The sequence below is a fragment of the Seriola dumerili genome, unplaced genomic scaffold, assembly GCF_002260705.1.
Source record: "Seriola dumerili isolate Sdu_G_001 unplaced genomic scaffold, Sdu_1.0 BDQW01000442.1, whole genome shotgun sequence".
Lineage (NCBI taxonomy): Eukaryota > Metazoa > Chordata > Actinopteri > Carangiformes > Carangidae > Seriola > Seriola dumerili.
The window spans coordinates 315697-332173 of NW_019174697.1; the positions used below are offsets into that span (position 1 = coordinate 315697).

At 37.3% G+C, this 16477-nt stretch overlaps 1 protein-coding gene across 2 annotated transcripts; it reads right to left on the bottom strand.

Moving 5' to 3' along the window:
* Window positions 1-375: 375 nt before the first annotated feature.
* Window positions 376-15028, bottom strand: fyb1 (FYN binding protein 1). 2 transcript variants are annotated; one of them, XM_022762207.1, is made up of 19 exons: window positions 14862-15028; window positions 10105-11098; window positions 7655-7790; window positions 7477-7550; window positions 7093-7115; window positions 6611-6663; window positions 5776-5908; window positions 5001-5160; window positions 4756-4876; window positions 4052-4071; window positions 3858-3930; window positions 3601-3687; window positions 3063-3103; window positions 2316-2394; window positions 2088-2187; window positions 1594-1756; window positions 1428-1461; window positions 1296-1327; window positions 376-1209 (listed from the first exon to the last, which is right to left on the bottom strand). In XM_022762207.1, the coding sequence occupies exons 1-19, from the start codon at window positions 14862-14864 to the stop codon at window positions 1187-1189; spliced, it is 2349 nt and encodes a 782-aa protein (XP_022617928.1). In that variant the 5' UTR covers window positions 14865-15028; the 3' UTR covers window positions 376-1186. The 2 variants fall into 2 exon arrangements, with proteins under 2 accessions (XP_022617928.1, XP_022617929.1); XM_022762208.1 differs by lacking the exon at window positions 3601-3687.
* Window positions 15029-16477: the final 1449 nt, after the last annotated feature.

Genomic DNA, 16477 nt, shown 5'->3' on the forward strand with positions numbered 1-16477 from the left:
AATGTGACATGATATGGATCCCACCTCATCTGTGGTGTTTTGGTGGAAACAAGTAAGTGTGATATTAGTACAGTTGGTATGAGATGCCAAATATATGTTCAGTGTTTTCTTTGGGCTTATCTCTTTAGTGTTTTTTAAAGATGACAGCAAACTTTAGACCACTTACTGAAACCCAAATCTCACTGTGGTTTGCTTTTCTTGTAGGTCTTAATGGCTGCCACTAGATGTCACTGATTCCCTTGTTCCACAAAAACTGCAGCGAGAAGGCCATCATGAGGAGAGGTAAGTTGCTGATTACTTGATTTGGAAAAAGTCGGTTAAATGGTTCTCATTTAGTCATGCACTCATCAAACACCTGCACACATATCACTCAAGTTTACAGGAATCATACAACACTTTATTGTGCATGTTGGTGATAGATGCATTTAACTAATGTGGGTCTTAAAAGGCCTCTTTATAACAGATAGGACATACAAAGATGTGTAGGAAGAAATGAAAAACACACTTAAGAAAAAAAAATCATATGTATGTCATAACTTTATGTACAGTATGCAAAATCACTTTGGCACTACATCTGTTGTTAAGTCTACATGATGAAACCTTAGACAAATAAACCAGAGTTATGATCAGTACCATATCATGGACAGAAATAACTGACAAAATAGCAGGTAATGTTTATAACTTTCATTTAAACATGCCACTTTCCTTATTATAAATATAAGCCAAAGTAGAAGCATACATGTGAAGTCAGAGCTGTGAAATGTCTAAAGGCAGTGCAAGAGAGGGGGGAAAAGGCAAAAAAAATGAAAACAGAAAAATGCAAATACTGTTGATCCAACAAATGTTTCCCACCTTGCCGAGATGTTGCATGTAACATAACCACATTGCATTGTTTTGTTTTGTTTTGTTGTTTTTTTTGTTTTTTTGAAGAAACAAAATTTAAAAGGATTACATTGTTCAAATGACTTCAAAGCCAGACTGTTCCTAGATAAATCACTGGCCACAGGTCCAATTTGTTTTCAGCAATTCAAATATTGTTTAATAAATAATCAAGTGAAAATGAAATGACAATTTAGTCAGATTTTCAGGCTATCTCAAAGCAATTCCCAATGTATATCATCAGTAAACATAATAAATAACATGTACAATATCCATGTAAAACAATAAACCCAGTGCAGGACGTTTTTCAATCGTTGTCATAGATGCAATCTGGAAAAAAGCAATAATAATATTATATCACAATTTTACTGTGCGGAAATCTATTCATGAAATATTAAAAGATAAATTGAACATACCATCTCCAATGTCATCATAGATATCACCATCACTTTAAACAAAAACAAAATGATCAGTATAGACAACATGTTGCTAAGTCTCTCTTTCTTAGTCTGTGTGTAAATGAATGTATAAATGTTTTTGATACTTACTCCGTAGCAATATGGCTGGTTGAAACATAACCAACTGTTACAGACGGACACACAAGATTTTAGATGAGAACGATTCAGTTTTTTGGAGGAAAGAATGAAAAAGCGGTAGTGTGTGAATTCTACATGAACTGATTAATTATCTTGGTGGTATCAAACAGATACTCACACTTGCCGTCCTCGTTCCGACAGATCAATTTGTTGTCCACAGCTTTAACGATGACGTCAAGTTTCTCCCCTGCTTTGACTGCCAGCTCTTTCCCACTCCACTTCTTATTAGTGAGTGTGTGGACGATGTTCACCTGGTACAGCACCTGTATCTCCCCATCATACTGAAAGAGATTGAACACGATATTCTCAATTTTTAAGTTTGTAACTGTGAATACATTTTTTTTTTCATTTTTTACATTCTTGGTAGTTGTTAAGTCTAAATATGTGGAAAGGAAATGTCATTTTAAGGGCTTAAGTTTAACTTTATTTTGTCACAGTCAATCTTCTAATGATATAAATTTATAATTAGTATTATTATTGTTATTTGTTAATCACAGCCCTGCTAAATGTATTGATAAATTCATATCAGGAGATTTTTCAACAGGCATGATCCTGGCAACAGTTAGAGGACTGGACTGATAAGTATGTTTAAAATATATTAGAGAGACAGACTTTAAACTTTTTCCTGAAGTCCTTCTCCTCTTTCTCAAACTTTTTCTGCTTCTTTGGGTCCGTCTCATCAGTCTTGCTTTTGCCTTTCTGGATTGAAAAGCTGGACAGAAACATAATAAGTTACAGGATAAAAACAAAACAGTAAAATATATTAAGGTTAAAACCATGAATCTAAATGGACGGACTCTACTGTAAGGTTATTAAGTTTTGAAATTGATGTAATTGTACCTGCTTATGGGCGGAGATGAAGGCAAATTTTGAGAGTCAACATCATCGTATATCTCCTCATCAATTGTGGCTCCTTGATCTGAGGTAATATGTGGGAGAAGACAATGAAGAAAAATAACATTAATAACAAAATGCACCTGACACGTGACATTATCATGCATTCAGAAGGGACACATTTTAATCACACTACATATAATAAAAATGAATTATCAGTTGTAAAGGATATGAAGTGGAGGTGTGGGGCAATTGATACTTTGGCTAGTGAAACTTAAAACGTGATGTAAAAGTTTATACCAAGACCCATTTTAAAGTCATACATGCATTTAGAGCAGTACAAACATCTCTTGTTAGAAATTAAATGCAAATTGTCAAGGGAGTATTCTCTAAAATTGAGACTATGTGACTTTCATTGACAGTAAAATCTTAAATGTCAAAAATGTAGCATAAGAGAAACACAAGAAGAGGAGATTCATAAAGTCAACAAAGTGACTCAGTAATGGTGATTTTACAACAATATCTACTGTATCTGAACTTTGCTAACATTAGCTTACATGAGTCACTATGAGCTACTGGTCATACCAAACTAAATATAGCTGTAGCTGCAAAACTTCTTGCCTATGGCCCAACACCACTTTCTTAAGGGAAGGTGAGAGGCCAAAAGAAAAGCCAAGGAAGGAAAAATCTGAGAAACAAGTGCTTTTCATTAAATATTCATTCAACATGTAGTGTTATCACAGTGCATTATACCTGAATTCCCCTCTGCAGTAAACTGGCTGGGTGGAGGCACTCTGGCACAACAGAGAGAAAAATATTAAAATGTTACATAATTTATATAATTACAATGTCATGAATTAAAAGTAGGTTATTATGATTAAATTATGATCAGCCTGATTTAATAATATTCATGAATTACAACACAGTATTTTAATTAGTATACTTGTTAAAACATGTTTTTGACAGTGTTAGCAGATAATGTCTTGATTTTCTGATCATGTCAACATACATCATTCAAAGACATGCAGATAACTAAAGAAGATTAGTAAAATCACAGATGATCAGGTGTTCATGCAATAGTCAATTTGTAAATGAAAGTCGTTCAGTGTTATTCAGATAGAAGTGACGTTGTTGATCTGGTGCTGATCTGGGGAGAAAATCAACATTCAAAGGCGACTTCGTCCAAGAGGAACTGTTCAGATATTAAAAGGAGAGTGACGGCTGAAAGATTAGGGATTAACAACAGCGGGCAGTAGATTTGTGATCAGTCTTACTACTGAGTGTATTTTACACTTTAGTGCTGGCAGGGCGTCTGTTCCGGTCAAACATCCGTAGGAAGCTAAGGGGCTTCGTAAGAGGAGACCTGGTGTCCAGGGGACTAGGGAGTCAACCAATCATGAAAAGACCTGCATTTCTTTTTCCGTGTCATTTTGCATCTCTCCTATATACCCTTTTCCATTTAGCAGTAGTAGTGAGAGTTTGTCGTACATAAAAGCAGATTCTACTGCTTATTTATTATTTATTATAAGTCAATAGATCAGTTCCTACCTGACTTCCAGGTTTGGATCAACAACATCATCATATATTTCTCCTTCGTCTCCTGGCAGTGGGGGAAGGACAACTACAAGACAAAAACAAATATATATTTTAATTGGTGACATGTTTTATCTCTATCTTTGAATGCGAAGCTAGTAACTGACTATAATAAAATGAAGATTATTATTGTAAGATTATAAGCATACCTCCTGGTCCTTTGATCCCACTGTAGATAGAGAAAAATTGGATAATATAAATATTAAAGACTAGCTGACTGAGTGAGCTTTCATTAGTGAATTTCATTAACTTGAGAAGTGCAACATGAGGTGACCAATTAACTGCGTTAACTCTGAATTCAATTTAAATTAGTACAGGTCAAAGGAACAGTTCAACAGTTTGGCGAATATGCTTATTTGCTTTTTTTGCTGAGAGTTAGATGAGATGATCGATGCGACTCTCATATCTAGCTTCACATTGAATGTACAGGCATATGATCTAACTTTTGGCGGAAAGTAAATAAGCATATTTCACTAAATGAACTTTTGCTTCACATTTCCTCTAAGAAACTGCAACAATAAAACTTTCTTAATATGTTAGAACTCTTATTTCATGGCTTGGTCTGGCCTGGCGACTCATACAGTATCCATTTGGCTCATTTGTATTTAGTGCCATTCAATATACCAAATTGAACAAATCTTGGGTTGAGTTGTTGGGTGGAGTTGTCCAGAACAAAAGTGAAATTGTTAAGAACTGATGTGCATGTTTTCATGTTAAGCAACACTGAGGTTTTCTTATTGGCAGTTTACAATGCAAAAATATAATTACCATTTACTTGTCCCCATTCTTACAAAAGTGCAACCAACAGATGTGGAGTAACATAACGTAATATATCATTTCACATTCCTGGTACCTGTTATCAGAAGAGATGACGTCGATGTCGTCATAGACCTCAGGGTCGTACGACTGCTGAGCTTGACGATTCTTCAGAGAGTCAAAGTCAATTTCCACTGAAGTGGTCTTTACATAACCAACTGTTGGAACAAAGAGCAAAATGAAATTTTGACTTAATTTGTTGTTCTTAATTAGGGTTTTTGTCATCATTGATTGCAGGTTTGTAACTCATGAGACAGATGAGGGATGAATATGTGAACGTACTGGATCCGTCCTGCGTTCGTCCCAGCCATTTCCCCTCCGGGTTGCCCTGTACACGGATGATGTCCACGCAGTCTCCCTGCCTCATACCGAGGTCAGTTTTACTGCTTTTGCAGTCCACACGAGCCTTCCCCTGGTGGATGACCTCCAGGGGGCCCACCAGCTAGCACACACACAGCCACACGCAAATATGTTTGAAAATGTACACAGGTAAAAATACTGTAAATCATGACATTTGTTTATGACAGAGCAGACGAGGTGTATTCTCTATTGGGCTATTACTTCATGTGTTTGCATGTGCATGTGCACATGTACAAAACACAACATGTGTAACAAGTCTCTGAAAACAGGAAAGTGCTATACAAATTAATAGTTTTGGGAAATACACTTATTTGCTTTCTTGAGAGTTAGAAGATAAGATCAATACCACTCCAATGTCTGTACTGTAACTTTGAAGCTGGAGCCAGGAGACAGTTAGCTTAGCTCAACTTAGTTTAGCTTAGATTATCTTAGTTTAGCATTGTGGTTTTATTCAAGGTTATGTACTGAAGTGTGTCTTTTCTTTTTTCTTTATTTTTAATCAGATTAGCTTCTGTGCCCACCCAAGAAATAGTCAGGCAAATAACCCACAAAACATGGCTGTTACTGCTGTTTCTAGTCTTTATGCTCAGCTACGCCAACATCCCCTGGCTCTAGCTTCATATTTAACATACAGACATGAGAGCTCTTTATGTCTCCCAGCAGGTTTAGCTGAGAGGTCCAGTCTTGTTCCACTCACTTTAAATTTCTTTCTGGTGTCTTGTTCCTTTTTCTCACGTTCCCTCTGCTCCTTCTTCTCAGCCTCCAGTCGTTTTTTCTCCTCCTTCTCATCTTTCTCTCTCTTCTTTTCTTGTTTTTGTTCAGCCGCTTCCCTTTTGAGAGAGACAGAGAGAGAGAGAGAGAGAGAGAGAGAGAGAAAGAGTATTGAGGTTAAAAAAAACAAATTACAATATTACAAAAGACAAATGATTTTTCAGTACAAGCATAAAAATACACAGTTTATTTATTGGTGTTTTTTTTTAAATAAAAGTCCCCAGATGGGCATTTATAAAAAATACAAAACACTTAATAGAAAACGCAAATTATTAGTATCTTCAAAACAGAAAAAAATCTGAGGCAACAGACCTAATGAACCATGACTACATGCCTGATCTCCCCTAAAAAATGTTGAATTTAAAATGATCCCACCTGGGCCTTTCATTTTGAGTTTATCTGCCTCAAATACATCAGAGTGACACTGAATAACTTCTTGTAGTGTTATAAAACAACCACCAGAGAGTAGTGTTAGTGAAGTTAGACACAGCTGAACTGGGACTGAAACCTTTATTGAAGTGATACATTTGTATGTTTACAAAATCAAAATCAGTGATGAGAGTACATCGTGCCAGGGTTTTTCTGTTTTGGAGCTAAAGTCCCCAACCAGCCTCAGTAAATAAAAACTCCAACCATCCATCCATATACAGACAAATCATTTTGATCGCTCAAATAATTTTGTTGAACTTAAATTGGATTTAATGATATGGCAGAATCAGTGAAGCGTGTGGTCAACAGTTTAATGTGTAATAATCTCTCACCATCGTTCATCAAGGTCCTCATACATCTCTCCATCGTCATCATCAAATTCCTCCTGAACAGACAAGACAGACATAATTAAGCAATTTAAATGGGGAATCAGTTTGTTGTGTGTCTTTTATATGTCATAAAATGCATACTCAATGTGCTACACACCTCTGTAGACCCATGTAAAAACATATTTCCCAATATTTTTCATCATACTGTTGATATTTCAGGTACTTAAATTTCTTCTGGGACTACTGAGAACATAAACTAATAATTTTTCATCGGATTCATACATTCCTGTTACTTGCTGCTGCAGTGTCTATATTCCACTAAGTTTATTAGTCACGTGTCTTTAAGTGAACACATCCTTGTCCTTATCTTTGTGTGTGTGTGTGTGTGTGTGTGTGTGTGTGTGTGTGTGTGTGTCTGCATCTGCACACAGCACCTGCATGCAAATCTGTATTTATGTAAATTAAAGTAATTCAGCGTGTCTAACCTTTGCCCTCTGACTCGGATGACCTGCAGAGGAGAAACAATGAATCATGATTATTTGGAACTACATTATGTAAAACAACATTTATGTAACCATGGACAGGAACTACGGTCTTAATCAGTATCATATGCAATATGAATAACCACCCCAAAGCAAGTAAGAAGTTGGTGGCAGTCAGGACGACCATATAGACCATATATACACCAATAGAATATAATGCAATTATAATTTTGTTGATGTGTCTTCTAATATACTCAGTGTAGGGTATAAAGTTCAGCATTACACAATCCTGTACCGTCTTTCTTTGGTGCTAAAAACAACATGGTAGTCTTGCAAAATAATGATCATGACACATTACATTTGCACAAATAGTGAATGTTACTGAACCTGTGGATGGTGGTAGAGGTGGAGGAGAGCTGGTCAGTTCATCAACATCATCATAGAACTCCTCCTGCTGGACCCTGAAAAACACAGTCAGGATTTACCTTTCGTTAATGGGTGTAGCTTTATCCAGAAAATTAATACAGTATATATCATATTGTTTGTGTTTGCATGTGTGACTTACATGGATCCAGGGTGTCGAGGGGGCAGACTGGGGAGTGCAGACTGAGGGGGTGGAGTAGGGGCCACGTGGTTGCTTTGGTTACTGGGGTGAGAGGACGGAGGAGTTGGGGTGATGGGTTTCTTAAAGGTGCCAGGACCTGTAACAAAACAACATGATGTTAAAATAGAGAAGTTGAAGTATCCTTGACAGTGTCCTCATGTGTACTGTAGATAATCTAATCAGTCCCCAGGGTGGCAACTTGTTTGGTTGCCCATGAAAAATAAACAATGAAAAAACAAGTCAGACAGGTCACAACAATCAATATGACAGTAAAAATTGCATTCAGACTTACAAAGAATTATCAGCAAATTGTTAAAGTATTAAAAGTGAAAGCAGAACAGCTGCTGTCACTGTTGTATCTTATAATTGGCTGTTGTCAAGTAGAAGTATTAAGCACCACAAAATGGAAATACTCAAGTACAAGCACCTCAAAATTGTACTTGGTGTAGTACTTGAGTAAATTAATTACATTCCACCACCACTCAGGAGGACGCCTAACCACTAAGTATGAAGAAGAAACCAAGCTGTACAATTATTCATGAGTAAAAGGCCAATCACAAGTGATGATCCCAAAACACAGAACCAATAAAGTAGGCAATACACACGAAATTAAACCTTATAACCTGACGCCTGTTGGTGCTCACAAATTTTGCAGGGTAATATTGTCCCTTATTGTGATGCATATTGCATCATAATAAGGGACAAAGGGAGAGCACAGCATGGAAAACAACTTTTGTGAAAGTGCATTCATAGCATCGTCTTCTGTCCTCCAGTATTTGCCCATGTTTTATGATGAATGACAGCCAACAGTTATCCTCTGACTGGAAATAAATTCAGATTAGGTGTGAGTCTAAAAACACTACCTCTCACTCGAAACTATCCCTGTTTGCTAGAACTTACTTCCCCATATGGTGAAACAAACTCAGCTGTCAGAGTGGAGAGCAAGGGGGGAGGAGAAAGGAGAAACTGGACAGGGAACTTGGCCGGGGGAAATAGAGGAACCAAGAGTGTTCATGTGACTTTCGTCTGTTATCTTATCTGTACTGGAGCATTTGTTTAGCTGCTTCTTTGTAACTTGCGCAAATTTTGTACAGAATGCAAAAAATGCACAATCAGTGTATAAACATGTATAATAACTTATTTTTAATGCTATGATGCAGAAACAGAAGTTGTGTGCATTGCTGTTTGGAGAGATGACCTAAAATAAACTCACCAACTGCAGACTACACATTGCTAATGTCACTGAAGCCACAATGAGGTGTGAAGCAAGTCCCTCTTCACACTTAAGAGATGGCTTCACAAAGTCTGTACAAAGTTGCACGCATATGATAGGAAATACACATATGAGGAACCCTTTCTGTTTATTTTTTTTCCTTTTTGTCACAAGTATATCTTACAGGGTGTTGATTTGATAAAATATTCATTTTAAAGGCAGTTATTTTTATTTTAATGTTAGTAAAACTCTGTTTATTCAAAAAGTCTAATTGAGGTAAAGAAGGAACACATTAGATAACTCACAGCAAGACTAGTCAGTCACCTGGATTGTAGCCATGAGTTTTATAAATAATGAGATCATTAGTCCACATTTATTGATTAGGAATGAACTGTGAGATTTCCTCAGTATTTTATATAGTCATCTCCCTGCATCTATAAGTTTTAAATGGTGTCTCTCTCTCAGTCTAAAAAACCCCACCATTTTTACACTGTACAGGAACCCCAGAAATTCCCAGAAACACGTTCTCTGTGTCCTCAGTGATACCTATAACCCTACATAAAAAGTCATCACAAATTGTAAATACACACAGCACAACTCACAGCACCTCCCTTTGAGGAATTAGTGTCTCTAAGTACGATCAAGGAGTAATGTCTTGTTAGTTTGTTAGTACATATTTGTTAAATTATATTTGTTAAATTAAAGGGCCAGTAAAATGTTACCAATTCATGAGGCAATGGTTTAATTTTATACTTTTGGGACTATCCAGTTGTACTAATATAGGAACCCCTAAAGACTTTGAAACTAAGTGGGTAAATAAGGAACATGCCATCTTTGACAGAGCTCTTTACAAATTGCAGAAGAACAAACTTTCTGCCAAGTCTAAATGAAGATTGCCTACATGAGTTTAGCTGTTGCCTTGAAAGTGTGATCACACATCTTTGACACACTGTGCGTTAGAGTGTATTTATTTTGGTGGTACCTGTGAATACCCTTCAGTATGCTGCACAAGCAACTTGTACATTGTACGATTATGTTTAATATGTGTTGCCTCACAGAGACAATTGATTAATTTGTGTAAGTACTGATATTTATTCCCTTACTGGATTGGTGCTTCTCCTGATCAGTACCTTTGTTCATATTATATCAGTGGTGTCACTAGTAAACAAACAAAGCTGTAACTCCATGTCCAACTTACCAGAGGCCTCAGCATCTCTTTTAAAGTTCTCCAGGTTGACTCTCGGGGGTCGGTTAGGTTTGGCAGGAGCAAGACCCAGAGCTAAACTGTTGGGTAGTGGGTTACGCTTGGGGCCTGAAGTGGCATCACCGTTAACGATGCTGGGCTTAGCAGAGGCCGTGGGCGGCCTCTTCAAGCTTGGTTTTTTACCAGGTGGAGGTTTGGGAGGAGGGATGGAGTTAGTCCCAGTGAGGGGCGTTTTGTTGGCCCCACCACTAGCTGACTGCTCATTCTTGTCCTTCTCCTTGTTGAACATATTCTGAGCAGTCTTAAAGTTGGACGGGGGCTTAAAAGGGGAGTTTGTCAGAGGTGAAGGTTTGTTCGCGGTGTCCGTGTTAGCTCCTGTATGTTCTTCATTTTGCTGCCGTAATTTTATAATGCTGCTGCTCGGTTTTTGTTGTAAAGGGGGTGCTTTGGGTGTGGAGCTGGTAGCGGATGGCACACCCCCACCACTGTCTTCTTTTATCCAGCTGGGCTTGGAGCCAATGGCTGGAGTTGGTTTAGGAAAGGCAGGTTTGGAGTCGGACAGGGTGGAGCTGAGGGAGGGCTTGTTGAGAGGAGGCTTCTGTACAGGGCCTTTAGCTTCAAGATGCTGTGAAAGAGGAGGCTTCAGGGGTATCTGCTGTTTAGTACCAATTAAAGGTTTGCTGTTGGTGTCATCCTGTGTGTTGGCAAACCTGCTAGCCAGGGCTTTAGTTTTGTTTGGCTCATGTACCTCCGTGTCACTTTTAGTGGATACTGTATTTTTCAGAAAAGGTGGTTTAGGAGGAACACTTATTGCACTGCCTGAGAGGCTTTCCATGACAGGTTTCTTTGTCTGTATGGCTGCGCCGGAGGAAAGGGTGGGATGCAGGAGTTGTTTGGGTCGTCCAGCCGGTGTGGAAGAAGTCTCATCGGTGCTCCACCCGCTCGATTGGAAGCGAGCCATTATGGCCTTTACATCAGCTTTGTTTTCCTGGAATGAATGGAAGAGGATCATAAGTAGAGGTAATGATCAAAATGCAAAACTTCAAACAGGATCTGATTCAATCTGATTCAGAATTATACAGAAAAGAAGAAAATAAAGTTAGGATGCACTGCTCATGCCAGAATATAAAATGACTTCAACAAACACGTGCTAAAATAGAAACTCCAGAACAAAGAAAAAGAAGAACAAAAAAAGAGAGAAAAGATTCATACTCCATTTGACTGGTATAAACATAGGAATTGAAAGTTGCAAAACTTTAAAAATACCATAATAAGTCATTTCCTTCTCTTATTTCCGACCTTTTTATCCAACCTGTGAAATTCCTGCTTTCGCTTTAGTTACTTTTTTAACATATCTGTTTATCTCTTTTCGCAAGGCCACTAACATACCAGATATACACAAACCATGCCAAACACACCATAACTTCTCACACAACCGTGGCTCACAGGGTTTATGGTTCGGTCATATTTAAATGACATCACAATCACTCTATTATAACTATTACCTATTAATGATTAAATACCTTGGGTTAGTGTTTATGCCAAATTAGCCTCTATCCCAAAATAAACAAATTAATCAATCGCTTCTTTGTTCCTCTCTCTCTCTCTTCTCTCTTTTAACAGGAAAGCAATACTCTCTTCACTTACAAGACTGCATAAACTGAGCCCCCATAATACTTTTGTATTATTTTATTACTCTATTGCTCTGGAATAAGAGTTTTCATTATTAGTAACCAAAAAACCAATGTCCTGTTAGAATATTCTAACATACAGTTCCCGACTTTTACCAACTGTAGCAACTATTGTATTTATTTGGTTAATGTAGTCTTTGAGGATAAGAACTGAGAACCGCATTCATGTATTATGCACCTTGACATGTATCTGCTTTAATACAAAAGAATTTTTGAAATTAAAATGTATAATTGAAAAGCAAATGTGAAATTTGAAAAGAGAAGGCAGTTTTGTCTATTAGTATTTATTGCTGAATAATGTGGGGAGGTCTATATTTACGATACAGTACGTTTGTTTTGAGGTCGAATGAGCCATAGCAGCAAAATGGTTTTTAGCGTATTTCAATTTAAGTGTTTATTGCACTGAAAAATGGTCACAATGTTGCATATGTGTGATATGAGTGCAGAATGACCAAATGTTGGGGCTGATGCATTACAAACCACAAGTTGCATCTTAAATGTGTCCAAAATCCAAAAGCTGTTTGACAAAATGTCATAACATAGTGACCAATAGCAGCCACACCTATTTTAATGAGGCTGGTTTGACTGGAGTCAGAGACACCATACCAGGAAGTGGAGATAAGAGCATAAGGACACACAGTCACTGCTATTCCTAACGCAGAGCAGTAAAAGCGACTAGAAACTGCAACAGAAGGTACAACAATATGAAGATAAATGGGAAGTTAAACCAGCGTGAACATCGGGTCAAGTGAATGTTGTATCACCCACCTGGAAAATGATAAAAACACTTACAACTTATCATGCAAATGCCATTTTGCAATAAAGAAGCAGCTGTATTTGTTATTGTACTTAGGATGACTTCAGTATGCTATTTGGGAGTAATGGTAACACAAAGTCTCACTGATTTGTATAGCCATAGCCAGATATCATATACAGTGTGCGGTCCACTGTGTAAATGAGCTCAGTCAAGGGAGACAGGTTTAAAAAAACTGATTCACATATAAATCAAGTTTCTTATCTGATTCTTAGTTGTTTTTGGCTTATATGTTTTACAGGAAATCTTGTTGCCTCCTGGATTACATTCACTGGAAATGTCTTTTACAGTCCACAAAGTGCTCATGTACCACATAGAAGTTGTAGGGAATTATTATGATTTTGGTTAAATGTTGAAAAAGTAAACAAGTTCTGTCTTGAGTCACTTTTTCAATATTTAGCCAAGATGATGATCTTTTTGTGCCTTGAGTTTAACCAAAAAAAACTTTAACCATGCTCTTGCTGCTTTGAGCGTGTATTGAAGGCAGAGCAAATTCAATATGTTGTCAGTGACACATCTGTGACTTTGCAGATTATGTTAACAGAAACATTTTTACGCCAACACCATCTTTCTTTCAAAACTTGTTTTGAAAAAAAGAATTTTGTCGATGCAAATTGGTATATTAATGTCATTTTTAGGAGGGTTGATTCTATGACTCTGAATCACTTTGTAAATTTCAAAAATCAGTTCTTGTGTGTGGACAACAGTATGGTAACAGATCACTAGATGTGTTATTCTGGTTTCAACCACTTCTTAAATTAATTCTGCAGCATAATGCATTTCTCCACTGTCCATCCATCTATCGTCCGTCAGCCAAAATGTTACTAAAACACTCTTTGATTCTGTTATTTTTGTTGTCACTATTTGAATTCACAAAATACGCTGGCAGTCAAGCTAGCCACTGCTGCTCGCTTTGTTGGGAAGGAAGCTATAAAATTTTCATGCAACTCAGATTGTATATGTGGTACTCAAAAAATAGATTCTGGGTGGAATGTCACTTCAGTGGTGCCAGTATGTTTCAGTGGTGGCGTGACAAAGTGTGTTAACAGTAAGCCTGAGATGTGTCTAAATATGAAATCAAAGGGAAAAATGCAGAAGAAAGTTCCCTCATTGTGCTTCCGTTTTCTCAACCGCAGTAAACTTAAAATGACCAAATACGTTCTGTACCACACAGTTGCAATTACTGCTTCTCTAGTCTAAACAATGGTGCAGTTGCAACTTTGTGAAAACCTACAAATTATGTCAAATCCAGGAAACACCTTTCAGTATGATACAATAAAATTCAACATCACTAGCAACTAAAGATTCCAAAATGACTATAAACATGTATCAACACCTCTCCAAAACAGCTTCAACAAAAATTCAACATTGTAATCTTCATGAAGGAGGATTTAATGCAGGACTGTTATATCAGACTGCAATTAGAGTATACCTAATGAACTGGCAACTGAGTGAGTGGGTTGTGGGTGATGGGTTTACTTTGTATACCACTCACCGTTCAAGCAGACAACATCAACAGAATTCATGAGAAGAAGAGACAACCACAACATGCTGGCCTGATCCCCACAAGCAGATGAATGATTAAGTGTTAAGCTTGTTTCCTTGTTTGTGCAAATTTAAATAGAAATGCTGTCTATGGAGTTACTATGTGCAAGTACATTTCAAGTCTAGTGACCTGCTAAGACAGGGCAGAGAAAAGAACAAGCTGTTCGGCTCAAAGCAAAGAGGAACCATCATTTCTCATTCCTTTATGGTGTAAAGTGGAGGCTAAAGTAGCCTTGCTCAATCTAGTTGACACAAAACCAAAAAGAAACCCTACCCTAATGGTTACTTCTTCAGTTTTTACACAATATGTGTGAAGAAATGTGTCAATACATGTCTTGAATATCAAATGCAAAACTACCAAATGTAGTCTTATGGGTCTTAAATGCTATATTAGGATAACTAAAAGCCCACAAATCGCTTAAGCGACTTTGTAGTCCAATTTCTGGTGAAGTCAAAGTTAGAATATATAAAATATGACAGCTTTTTCTCTCTGATCATGATGTTGTTAGAATCATGTGCACAAGTATGAATTGAAGGTGTTCCTACAAAGAATTATGCATAATATCCATTCAGTCTTTTAAAAATGTACGTAACAAAGATTTCCAATGGCAGCTTTCTTAGCAGGGCATCCCAGAGTAATTCTAATATTTAGGAGGTGATTATTTTTAAATAGCTTCAGTTGATTATTAAGTTGTACTCACCATATTGAGGACAAATCCAGGGGGACTCTGCTATGTCCAAATGGTTGGTAGATAAGAGGTGGAGAGTGTTTGTCCAGTGTCTCTGTGTGAGTTTCTGTTGCTGTCGAAGAGAGAGAGAGATACCGTGAGACTTGTGAATCACAAAGCATTGAGTGTGAGTCTGTGTGTTTGTATGTGGGGGGATGTATACTCCAGCTCTGGTGGTGACATAAGCATCTCTCTACAACTGACTACTTCCTCTCTTAGTAGTGTGTGTTTTGTATGAGTCTCACAGCCTCTGTTATCTGTGTGTTTTAATCTAATTGATTTGCCTATCCCTGGCAAACTCCCTGCAGTTTCCCTGTGTGCTCAACAACTGATGGTTACTCACTCAGTGGAAGGTCAACAGGAAACCCATGATGAGAAGTGTTTCTTAGCAACTGTGTACAACACTTAAAAATATAATGTGACATTGATGTGACAAGGCAAAAAGCTACAGCCATAAAAAGCAACAACAATACTGTAGTAGACACCACATCAAAGGATGTGGCCATGTGTATTGCCCTACAAGACATTATGCTAGCAGCTCTGTGTGGCTATACTGCTGATGCTTTAAGCTAATGTTAAAACCAGCATGCCAACAAGCTAATACCTGCTAAACATGCTCATGTTTACTCAGTTTAACCAGTATAATGTTTACCATGTTCACCATCTTGTTAGCATGCTAACATTTTCTGTTAAACAGAAAATACAGCAGATGTTGATGGGAATGTTATTGAGAACCTTTTTTTTTCCTTTTATTAAGTGATTAGAGGACAAGTGAACAAAGGTGTAATAATAGACAAACACACAAAAACACATAAGAGAAAAGCAAAAGAAACAGAGAAACAAACAAAAAAACAAAAAACTAAATGTGTGTGGGAGCCATGCCACTAGCATGGCTAAAAAAGAGAGGAATCTAAAAATACTAACAAGACAGCAAATTACTTGAGTTTGATCACAGTTTAAATTGTGTTGATTATTAATTTATCAAGGTATATGCTAAATATGCAGCCATAAAGGATTTAAGATATATTTGTACCATGCCAGGTACAGTAGTCTACTGTAGTTGGCTGAGGTTGACTATTGGTACAGTCACCTGTGTGACCAAGCTCTTGTTCATGTACGGTGTGAAAATAGTTATAGTTGCCATATTTGTCTGGGTTTTTGGGTGTTGGCTTAAATGCCAATCTGTGGCCACATTATTGTGGCCCATTTGATCACCCTGAATAAAGAAGAAAACAGAAAACAGCAGAAGAAGTGTCAATAGATGCTTTTTTTTGAGCAAGCTAAATGGCTCAACCTTTTGTACCTCATTTGATCTTAAGAAAGCTGAGCAGGCCTCTTGGTGGATTCCATGGCTGTGCTAGCATCATCAAAGGCAGCAAGAAAACATATAAGATTTATTTGTGAATCAAGGCAAGCTGTCAAGGCTCAGTAGACTGTACCTCTGATGTTGAAATAGTTACAGGAATTTTTACTTTAATTTCTACTTTCAGAGTTTTTTTTTAATTAAGGCTGTAATATTGATTCCTTGCTGTAGTAGTAATAGCTTGTGCCCATGTTGTTGCTCAGTTTAGGGTATGATCACTGTTTGC